We start from the raw sequence: 12,033 nt of genomic DNA on the forward strand, positions 1-12,033 counted from the left end.
CTCTGCACTAATGTCACCACAAATACAGCCCAGTTACAGGTACTGTTTACACACCTGTACATGCATTAACTCACATGTCCACATTGGGTAGTTACAGGTACTGTTTACACACCTGTACATGCATTAACTCACATGTCCACATTGGGTAGCTACAGGTACTGTTTACACACCTGTACATGCATTAACTCACATGTCCACATTGGGTAGTTACAGGTACTGTTTACACACCTGTACATGCATTAACTCACATGTCCACATTGGGTAGTTACAGGTACTGTTTACACACCTGTACATGCATTAACTCACATGTCCACATTGGGTAGTTACAGGTACTGTTTACACACCTGTACATGCATTAACTCACATGTCCACATTGGGTAGTTACAGGTACTGTTTACACACCTGTACATGCATTAACTCACATGTCCACATTGGGTAGCTACAGGTACTGTTTACACACCTGTACATGCATTAACTCACATGTCCACATTGGGTAGTTACAGGTACTGTTTACACACCTGTACATGCATTAACTCACATGTCCACATTGGGTAGTTACAGGTACTGTTTACACACCTGTACATGCATTAACTCACATGTCCACATTGGGTAGTTACAGGTACTGTTTACACACCTGTACATGCATTAACTCACATGTCCACATTGGGTAGTTACAGGCACTGTTTACACACCTGTACATGCATTAACTCACATGTCCACATTGGGTAGCTACAGGCATCCACCCAAATGTTCCTCTCACAACCTGTCATTAAACATGATGTAAAATGACTCACCTCTCGTCTTCTCTTGATGTTTGTAGCTGATAAAAGTATAGAGTAGGCTACAGAAAACAACAAAATCAAGACCAGATTGATTGAACTTTATTAGTGTGTGCACTTTCCTTGTATATTCAGAGGTCATCTGAAGTACATACATGAAATGAATAAATACATGAACACAATAACAACATGAAAACAAACAAAGTGGGTTGGTATTGAATAGGTGCTAGGTTCATTAACATACAGTAAATACCCAATAAAACGGAAGCAGTCATTGAGCAATGGAAATGATTTGAAGTGAGGAGTGATAAGATCAGCATGTTAGGAGCAGGGAGTTTAGTCTCAGATCATCTCAATGTCAGCCTCCCTGGCAGGGTTCTTCTTGTGGTACTCCGAGATGCGGCTCTCCATGACCGGACGGAAGTGGCGAACCAGACCCTAAACAAGGAAGAGAAGGGTGGAGTGACAGAGAAGGGAGAGGAGGTCAGGGTGTTACTTCAACAGTTTCTCCAACTCCAATAGTCTCACCTAGCTAACCTTTGATCCCAGTAGTCTCACCTGTACCTGTCTAACCTCTGACCCCAGTAGTCTCACCTGTACCTGTCTAACCTCTGACCCCAGTAGTCTCACCTGTACCTGTCTAACCTCTGACCCCAGTAGTCTCACCTGTACCTGTCTAACCTCTGACCCCAGTAGTCTCACCTGTACCTGTCTAACCTCTGATCCCAGTAGTCTCACCTGTACCTGTCTAACCTCTGATCCCAGTAGTCTCACCTGTACCTGTCTAACCTCTGACACCAGTAGTCTCACCTGTTCCTAACTAGCCTGATCCCAGTAGTCTCACTTGTTTCTATCTAACCTCTGACCCAAGTAGTCTCACCTGTTCCTAACTAACCTGACTCCAGTAGTCTCACCTGTTTCTAACTAACCTGACCCTAGTAGTCTCACCTGTTCCTAACTAACCTTTGATCCCAGTAGTCTCACCTGTACCTGTCTAACCTCTGACCCCAGTAGTCTCACCTGTACCTGTCTAACCTCTGATCCCAGTAGTCTCACCTGTACCTGTCTAACCTCTGATCCCAGTAGTCTCACCTGTACCTGTCTAACCTCTGACCCAAGTAGTCTCACCTGTTCCTAACTAACCTGACTCCAGTAGTCTCACCTGTTTCTAACTAACCTGACCCTAGTAGTCTCACCTGTTCCTAACTAACCTCTGACCCCAGTAGTCTCACCTGTTCCTAACTAACCTCTGACCCAAGTAGTCACAGACCATGCAGCCCCGTCCCCCAGTAGTCTCACCTGTACAGGCCATGCAGCTCCGTCCCCCAGTAGTCTCACCTGTACAGGCCATACAGCCCCGTCCCCCAGTAGTCTCACCTGTACAGGCCATGCAGCCCCGTCCCCCAGTAGTCTCACCTGTACAGGCCATACAGCCCCGTCCCCCAGTAGTCTCACCTGTACAGGCCATGCAGCCCTGTCCCCCAGTAGTCTCACCTGTACAGGCCATGCAGCTCCGTCCCCCAGTAGTCTCACCTGTACAGGCCATGCAGCCCCGTCCCCCAGTAGTCTCACCTGTACAGGCCATACAGCCCCGTCCCCCAGTAGTCTCACCTGTACAGGCCATGCAGCTCCATCCCCCAGAGGTCTCACCTGTACAGGCCATGCAGCCCCGTCCCCCAGTAGTCTCACCTATCTAACCTCTGACCCCAGTAGTCTCACCTGTTCCTAACTAACCTGACCCAGTAGTCTCACCTGTACAGGCCATGCAGCCCCGTCCCCCAGTAGTCTCACCTGTACAGGCCATGCAGCCCCGTCCCCCAGAGGTCTCACCTGTACAGGCCATGCAGCCCCGTCCCCCAGTAGTCTCACCTGTACAGGCCATACAGCCCCGTCCCCCAGTAGTCTCACCTGTACAGGCCATACAGCCCCGTCCCCCAGTAGTCTCACCTGTACAGGCCATGCAGCCCTGTCCCCCAGTAGTCTCACCTGTACAGGCCAGGTAGCTCCGTCCCCCAGTAGTCTCACCTGTACAGGCCATGCAGCCCCGTCCCCCAGTAGTCTCACCTGTACAGGCCATACACCCCCGTCCCCCAGTAGTCTCACCTGTACAGGCCATGCAGCTCCATCCCCCAGAGGTCTCACCTGTACAGGCCATGCAGCCCCGTCCCCCAGTAGTCTCACCTGTACAGGCCATGCAGCCCCGTCCCCCAGAGGTCTCACCTGTACAGGCCATGCAGCCCCGTCCCCCAGTAGTCTCACCTGTACAGGCCATACAGCCCTGTCCCCCAGTAGTCTCACCTGTACAGACCATGCAGCCCTGTCCCCCAGTAGTCTCACCTGTACAGACCATGCAGCCCCATCCCCCAGTAGTCTCACCTGTACAGGCCATGCAGCTCCGTCCCCCAGTAGTCTCACCTGTACAGGCCATGCAGCCCCGTCCCCCAGTAGTCTCACCTGTACAGGCCATGCAGCCCCGTCCCCCAGTAGTCTCACCTGTACAGGCCATGCAGCCCCGTCCCCCAGAGGTCTCACCTGTACAGGCCATGCAGCCCCGTCCCCCAGTAGTCTCACCTGTACAGGCCATACAGCCCCGTCCCCCAGTAGTCTCACCTGTACAGGCCATGCAGCCCCGTCCCCCAGTAGTCTCACCTGTACAGGCCATACAGCCCCGTCCCCCAGTAGTCTCACCTGTACAGACCATACAGCCCCATCCCCCAGTAGTCTCACCTGTACAGGCCATGCAGCCCCGTCCCCCAGTAGTCTCACCTGTACAGGCCATGCAGCTCCGTCCCCCAGTAGTCTCACCTGTACAGGCCATACAGCCCCGTCCCCCAGTAGTCTCACCTGTACAGGCCATACAGCCCCGTCCCCCAGTAGTCTCACCTGTTCAGGCCATGCAGCTCCGTCCCCCAGTAGTCTCATCTGTACAGGCCATGCAGCCCCATCCCCCAGTAGTCTCACCTGTACAGGTCATGCAGCTCCGTCCCCCAGTAGTCTCACCTGTACAGGCCATACAACCCCGTCCCCCAGTAGTCTCACCTGTACAGGCCATGCAGCCCTGTCCCCCAGTAGTCTCACCTGTACAGGCCATGCAGCCCCGTCCCCCAGTAGTCTCACCTGTACAGGCCATGCAGCCCCGTCCCCCAGGGCACAGATGGTATGGCCCTCGATCTGTTTACTCAGCTCCCAGATCATATCAATCTCAGAGTTGGCCGCGTCGCCACGCACAAACCGCCACATCATCTTATCCATCCAGTCCACTCCTGGTGGGGGGCGGGGGATTAGAACGAAATAGGGAGAGAGAGAGAGAGATGAGATCAACTTATCCACCCAGTCATTTTTGTGGCACTCAGATATCAGATTATCAGAAGTGGGATGGGGTTTTATGTTTGAGCAATAAGCTATGTAGGAGCAAAACCCGTGGACATTCAATTATCAAGACTGTGTGTAGTTCCTTACCTTCCCTGCAGGGGGTGCACTGCCCACAGCTCTCATGTTTATAGAACTCAACCAGACGGGCGATGGCTCTGATTACATCAGTCTGGAGGAATAGATGCAACTATTTGTTTAGTTTGATTTGTCTGAAATATAATGTTCATCAATATAAAGTAAATAGAGTGTGTGAGTGCGTTCTTACAGATTTGTCCATGACGATGACGGCGGCGGTGCCCAGAGCGGACTCTGCGCGGACGAGGTCATCAAAATCCATCATGACATCATCACACACAGAGCGAGGGATAATGGGTGTGGAGGAGCCTCCAGGGATCACTCCCAGTAGGTTGTCCCAGCCGCCCCTCACACCTCCTGCACCAATCAGAGACGAGGGGAGGGTCAGGCGCACAAATATCAGCAGCACCAATAATATACACACTAATACACACCTGCGTGTCTGTCTATGAGTTCTCTGAGAGGAATGGACATCTCTTCCTCTACTGTGCACGGAGTGTTTACGTGACCAGAGATGTTGAACAGCTTTGTCCCAGCATTCCTCTCTCTCCCGAAGCTCGCAAACCACGCTCCACCTCGACGACAGATAGCAGGTGCCACAGCAACCGTCTCCACATTAGCAACCGTTGTTGGGCATCCGAACACCCCTGGAGACCCAAAGACAAGGTGGTACATTGAGGGAAAGTCATTAAGAAGAGCATTTATTTTCACAGTATAGTCTACAGAAAACAATTGAACTGTCAGAAATGTAATGTATACTTCCCTTTCGGAAAAAATCACATGAACCAAGTTAATGTGATAACGTGAAAACATGTAAAGCAACATGTGATAACATGAAACTACACATTTTCCACATGTGAAATCATGTGGTTTTTCTGTTAGGGTTTTGGTAGACCATATTATCATTATTTTGATAGTTTATTTTTTGGTGAGATTTAGGTAAATCCAAAGGTGGTAGGTAATTTCCTCACCTATGTCAGCGGGGAAGGGTGGTTTGAGTCTGGGTTTCCCCTGCTTGCCCTCCAGGGACTCGATGAGGGCCGTCTCCTCCCCACAGATGTAGGCTCCTGCCCCCCGCATCACAAACACATCAAAGTCGTACCCAGAGCCACACGCGTTCTTGCCTATCAACCCTGCTGCATACGCCTCGTTTATCGCCACCTGGTGGACAGGACATACTGTAAGTGTGTGTGTGCTCGTTTGTGGAGGAGACAGGAGAGGACAGGACTCCAACCAGTCTAAGCAGGTAGTCTGACCTGTGTATTGGAGGACTCGTTGTAGAACTCTGACCTGTGTATTGGAGGACTCGTTGTAGAACTCTGACCTGTGTATTGGAGGACTCGTTGTAGAACTGACCTGTGTATTGGAGGACTCATTGTAGAACTCTGACCTGTGTATTGGAGGACTCGTTGTAGAACTGACCTGTGTATTGGAGGACTCGTTGTAGAACTCTGACCTGTGTACTGGAGGACTCGTTGTAGAACTCTGACCTGTGTATTGGAGGACTCGTTGTAGAACTGACCTGTGTATTGGAGGACTCGTTGTAGAACTCTGACCTGTGTATTGGAGAACTCGTTGTAGAACTGACCTGTGTATTGGAGGACTCGTTGTAGAACTCTGACCTGTGTATTGGAGGACTCGTTGTAGAACTGACCTGTGTATTGGAGGACTCGTTGTAGAACTCTGACCTGTGTATTGGAGAACTCGTTGTAGAACTGACCTGTGTATTGGAGGACTCGTTGTAGAACTCTGACCTGTGTATTGGAGGACTCGTTGTAGAACTGACCTGTGTATTGGAGGACTCGTTGTAGAACTCTGACCTGTGTATTGGAGAACTCGTTGTAGAACTGACCTGTGTATTGGAGGACTCGTTGTAGAACTCTGACCTGTGTATTGGAGGACTCGTTGTAGAACTGACCTGTGTATTGGAGGACTCGTTGTAGAACTCTGACCTGTGTATTGGAGAACTCGTTGTAGAACTGACCTGTGTATTGGAGGACTCGTTGTAGAACTCTGACCTGTGTATTGGAGAACTCGTTGTAGAACTGACCTGTGTATTGGAGGACTCGTTGTAGAACTCTGACCTGTGTATTGGAGAACTCGTTGTAGAACTGACCTGTGTATTGGAGGACTCGTTGTAGAACTCTCCTCTGATGTAGATGTAAGCGGCGTGGGCTCCCATGGCCCTCCCAGCCACCAGGCAGCCCTCCACCAGCTTGTGAGGGTCGTGACGCATGATCTCTCTGTCCTTACACGTCCCTGGCTCTCCTTCATCTGCATTCACTACCAGGTACTTAGGTCTGAGATACACAGACACATATACTGTATGTTACACACCAGTGGAGGCTCCTCAGGGGAGGAAGGAGAGGACCATCGTCCTCAGTGAATTTCAGAAAAATGTAAATAGTTAAACATTTAAAAAGTTGTCCTTTTTAGATACAACTATACTAAATATATTCACCTCACCAAAGAATTTATTAAAACACAATGTTTTGCAATGAAGGTCTACTGTAGCCTCAACAGCACTCTGTAGAGTAGAGCCAAAGGCATACCTGGAGGACAGCTAGTTTCCGTCATCCTCTGGGCACATTGACTTCAATACAAAACCTAGGAGGCTCGTCGTTCTCACCCCCTTCCATAGACTTACACAGTAATTATGTCAACTTCCGGAGGATATCCTCCAACCTATAAGAGCTCTTGCAGCATGAACTGACATGTTGTCCACCCAATCAAAGGATCAGATAATTAATCCAGTACTGAAAGCATAAACTACAGCTAGCTAGCACGGCAGTGCATAATATGTGGTGAGTAGTTGACTCAAAGAGAAAGACAATAGTTGAACAGTTTTGAACAAATTCATTTATTCAAAAGTGAATGAGAGGCAAGAGAGAGAGATAGATATATATAGTTTTTTCTCACTTTTGAGCTACCTACTCAAACACCTGGCTCAAACAGAGAGGGATGCTACGTTAGCTAGCTGGCTATCCAACACTGGAACTCTTCCAAGTCAAGGTAAGCTTTTGGTTTTATTAATTTACTGCCACTGGGGCCCGCAGGTGTAACTACTAAACTCCTTGCTGACTGTACACTGTATTGCATGATTGTAGCGGGTTTACTAACACATTAGTTCTAGTGGCTATATTGACTATTTCGTTATAATATGGTGCCAAACGATGTAGGTGGTTAGCGGTTAGGATATGAAGGTGTGCAAAGCTGTCATCAAGGGTGGCTACTTTGAAGAATCTCAAATATAAAATATATTTTGATTTGTTTAGCCCTGTTTTGGTAACTATATTATTCCATATGTGTTATTTCATAGTTGTGACGTCTTCACTATTATTCTACAATGTAGAAAGTAGTACAAATACAGAAAAACCCTTGAATGAGTAGGTGTGTCCAAACTTTTGACTGGTACTGTATGTGGCTGCTATGAAAGTGAACTGTGTTTGTGTGTGAACTGTTGGACTAATTATTACACCCTAGATCAGCTAGATGCAGACAAGAGTGTACAAGGCGGTATTGAATGTATCAATGTCTGTCACCTTGATTACTCAAATTTCTCTCGACCTGTTCACCTAGCGTACCTTGTAAACTTTTTTATTCATAGACTAGGTTGTAGCAATCTCATAATGGGTACAGAGAAAATTTGAGTATCAAGTAGTAGCCTAAAAACCCCATTCAAAAGGGTCAGTCTCTAGACTGTATGATGTGCTACAGGCACACATAGAGGTATCCATTAAAAGGGCTTGGGAACAAGAACTTGGGTCAGAAATCTCAGATGAGGACTGGGTAGAAGCTCTCAGGAATATAAACCACAGTTCAGTGAATGCCAGACACAACCTTGTACAGTGTAAGGTGATACACAGGTTACATTACTCAAAAGTGAAACTGCATAAAATATTCCTGGACACCTCACCACTGTGTGAGAGGTGCAAGCAGGATGAGGGGAAGTTGACCCACTTATTCTGGGCATGTCCTAAGTTACATGTTTACAGGGCTCTCATTTTTGGTTACTTATCTAGAGCCTTTGATAGAGTTCTAGCCCCAGACTCATTGACCGCTCTGTTTGGTACAGTTGATGGGAATAACCACGAAGGGAAAGCTGTCTCTCTTTGTACTCTATTAGCCAAAAGGCTCATATTGCAATTTTGGAAACTGGAGACTGTACCTACCTTTGAAATGTGGTTACGGGATTTAGGGAATGTAATACATATGGAAAAGATTCGATACAATACCTCCAATAGAAGTCCATTGTTTTCCAAAATATGGCAGCCGATACTGGATAAATGGTCTAGTCCCGCTTCATAACTGGGTTGACGATCTGCTGCTACTCTGTGCTGTACTCCACTCAATATTTATTTTTGGCTTAACTACACTGCTTGTAATGACTATATGCTGTCTTCTTATACATGTACCACCTAATAGGATTTAGTTTTATTTTGTGTATGTGTGAGTTAAGTTTTGTTTTGTCCTCTACATTGGCCATCCCATTCAACAGTACAATCAATGTCATTGTTAGTATTGCTGACTTTTTTATTTGATTTTTTATTGGAAAATAATAAACATATTATAAAAATAAAAAAAGTAGTAGCCTAAACCTATCGATGTTACATTGAGCTGGGTGAATGGAATATGAATGACAGTCATCCAATATGCTGTAATAGAAATAAGGCCATGCTCATACAAAAATGGTACCAACCGCCACTGTTACGTGCACATGCACACACACTCTCTCTCTCAATCTCTCTCTTTCTTACCTGCCGTCGCTGGGTTTGTTCATGAAGCCCCACTTCATGCCGGTGGGGAAGCCAGCTCCTCCTCTCCCTCTCAGACCAGACACCTTGACCTCATTCAGGATCCAGTCTGTCCCCTTCAGGAGGATCTCTTTAGTCTTATACCAGTCACCCCGACGCAGAGCACCCTTCAGACTGGGGACACAATGGGAAATATAGATCCCGTTTTAAATAGACCACATTCACCTAATAATTCCTATGTACCTGATGTATGTATCGTTTTCACATATCATGTATTCTCGGGTAGGTTGAGGGAAGGGGACAAGGAGACTTTATGGATGGTGGAGAAGAGGGCAAGGGTACTACTATATGTGCATAGAATTGATGGTATCCAGTGTGTGTATGCGCAGAGTGATGTTACGTTTGGGATGTTACTACCTCCAGTCATGACGGCCATACAAGTTTGTGAAAATTCGGTCTTGATCACTCAAGGGCCCAAATTTAGTCTTCTTTGGATTCTCCTAGCAACCCAGATAAACACACAGACATATAATAATTTATGTAACGATAATAGGCTAGATGGAGACCTAGGCAGCTGTAGCCTAGTCTCGAAAACAGAAATAGTTTTAAACTACACTAGGTGATAGAAGGCTACCTGTTGCTTTGCTGCGGTGCTGTAGCGCTGGGCCAGATGAGGCGAGACGCACTGCTGCGCCGCGGCCGAGTGCGCACCTGTGCTCGCTAGCATCCGACGTAGCGTCAGCATCCTGGAACAGAGAACTTTGTTTGGAGCAAAGCTAGTCCAGTTAGCCAGCTACAGAGTTATTGCCCTAGTGCTCATTTAACAATCTATACTTGAATAAAGTTGTATGTAAGATATCAGCATATGGCATCTTATTATATGTAAATTTGGCCAAACAAATTTTTAAAAGCGCACTTGCTGGTCCAGATAAATTAGCCTAGTTGAGCTAATTTAACTGCTAAAAATGTTCTCGCTAACTAATCTCCATTCACCTTCCTGCCATTAGATGACCAATGATGTTGTTGATTAACCTGAAAGGTTTCCCTCTTTGGGTTGTTGCTTCTCTCCCAGACTTGGTCACTGCTGTCTCAAAAATGACAAAACGTTCAGTTTCGTTAGCAGTTCAGTCGGTTGTTGTCCAGGCTAGCTAGTTGGGTTAGCGAACTCAACTAGTGCTGCTAATTGGATTATGACGTTCCGTCTGCCTGCGTCAACCCAAAGCCACCCGTGTCGAGGCTGGTTGACATTCCTCCCTGCATCATCCGCAGAAGTGAATCTGGGTACAGTGTGTGAAAGACTGCAGCTGAAGAAGTTAGGCCTACTCAGTGCATGAACTTTTGTCGTGAATAATAATCTACTATAATTTAGTACTTTTTGCTGTGGGAAATCTATTGCATTGGGAATTAGGCTCTGATCTTGTATCGGATGAATAAATGCACTAAATAAACGTTCAGAGACCAAATGACAGATCGAAGTTACAACTCATTTTCTACAATGTAATACAGTAGGAAACAGGCTGTAGACTAATACATTAGGCCTACCTAGGCTACCAGCTATGGATATGGAACCATGCACTAGTGTCAAACAAATAAATAACACAAACAGACAGGGATAGATCTTTGTTTATTTATCTGTTTTCTTTACATGATCTGAAACAAATGATGGGAAAATGAATTAATATCTCTGACAGAAGGTCCACTAAAAACGGAAAGACAAAAATGTATCCCTGATAGTGGTGTCTCTATTCAAAACAGACCCCAGATCCCTTCACCAAAGCCAAATAAAACTACATACAGTTCCATAGAAACACCACGCTTCACAGCTGGCATAATGTTTCCCTCTCATTCACTCACCAAGCTCTCTAAATGCTGGTAGCAACACCCCTCAGCACAAAAAAAACTTTCAGCACAATGTATGTGACTGGCTGGTGTCAATTGATGTACACAACATTGTACATGTTTTACCATACAAATGGATATCTACTATTTCTCGATTTGCTTTTATCTGACTTCCTCATAGTCATGTGGTACAAGGTGTTATATTGGAACCGTACTATTGAGTGAAAGGTGTCACTACCTCTTCAGACACATGTATGAACATACATAGGCTACATATATATATACACAGCATATCTCCCCCACAATTTTGCATAATTACTTAGTGCATTGCTCAAGATTTCCTGAGAATAGTTGCAGCACAAAACCAAAAGTCCAAGGCAGCTTCACCCCTTTACATAGCAATCTCTTATCATGATTATTACACTACGCAGTAGAAAGAATATAGACCAATGTTATTATCAAGAATTGAAGGAACAATATACAGATATCTTCTCTTACAATCATAAACGATACTGAGTGACGTCATGGAATGGATAAGGAGGTGAAACAAAAAAAAATTAAAAGCTCTCAATATTTTAGTGCAAATAAATCAGAAACAAGGAAAGTCTAAATAGCGTGGAATGGATAGCACACACAGGTCCAGTCTGCTAGAGCTACATAAGCTTCAGGCTAGAGTTACAGCCCTCATAAATAGTTGTAAATAAAGAACATAACTCACTATCACCTAAAGAGTGACAGACTTTGAAGAAATAGTTGATTATCTGTAAGCAAAGTAGCCTTACACCTGCAATGGGCCACGCTTGATGGTCGCTGGTCTCCTAGAGACAAAGGGCCTATCTGTGACTTATACACACAGCTTTGACAGATAACACAATAACATACAGTACATGTTGAATCAACAACACAGTTCTCTCCCTAAGTGCAGTTGATGCTTATCTCTTTAACTGAAAGTGTGAAACGGCTACGGGTGGTGCGACAGTTGTCTTGTGCTCTAAAGAGAGAGAGAGAAAGGCTCGGTCTGTCTCTTTTCTGATCCCTTCCTTCTCCCCCGGAGGATGGAATGTGCCAGTATTATTGCAGTACCTTTTCAGGGTGTGATGTGTTGTGCAAAACAAATGCAAAAGGAGGAAGAATAGCCAACAGAGGACCTTTCACCCAACATGGCACCGGGTGGGTCTTTCTTAGCCGTCACGTTAAGCACAATGCAGTTTCTC

General features: G+C 46.2%; 1 protein-coding gene across 2 annotated transcripts; it reads right to left on the reverse strand.

Moving 5' to 3' along the window:
* Nucleotides 1-865: 865 nt before the first annotated feature.
* LOC110508594 (NADH dehydrogenase [ubiquinone] flavoprotein 1, mitochondrial-like) lies at nt 866-10,271 on the reverse strand. Of its 2 annotated transcripts, none has more exons than XM_036968185.1 (11): nt 10,013-10,271; nt 9,615-9,726; nt 9,398-9,480; nt 8,984-9,154; nt 6,343-6,526; nt 5,198-5,387; nt 4,661-4,873; nt 4,417-4,583; nt 4,239-4,320; nt 3,897-4,042; nt 866-1,217 (listed from the first exon to the last, which is right to left on the reverse strand). In XM_036968185.1, exons 2-11 carry the CDS (start codon nt 9,723-9,725, stop codon nt 1,122-1,124), a joined length of 1,443 nt encoding a protein of 480 aa, XP_036824080.1. In that variant the 5' UTR covers nt 9,726; nt 10,013-10,271; the 3' UTR covers nt 866-1,121. The 2 variants fall into 2 exon arrangements, with proteins under 2 accessions (XP_036824080.1, XP_021444903.2); XM_021589228.2 differs by having other exon boundaries at nt 9,974-10,271.
* Between the last annotated feature and the right edge of the window lie 1,762 nt (nt 10,272-12,033).

This window comes from Oncorhynchus mykiss, chromosome 3 (assembly GCF_013265735.2).
Source record: "Oncorhynchus mykiss isolate Arlee chromosome 3, USDA_OmykA_1.1, whole genome shotgun sequence".
Lineage (NCBI taxonomy): Eukaryota > Metazoa > Chordata > Actinopteri > Salmoniformes > Salmonidae > Oncorhynchus > Oncorhynchus mykiss.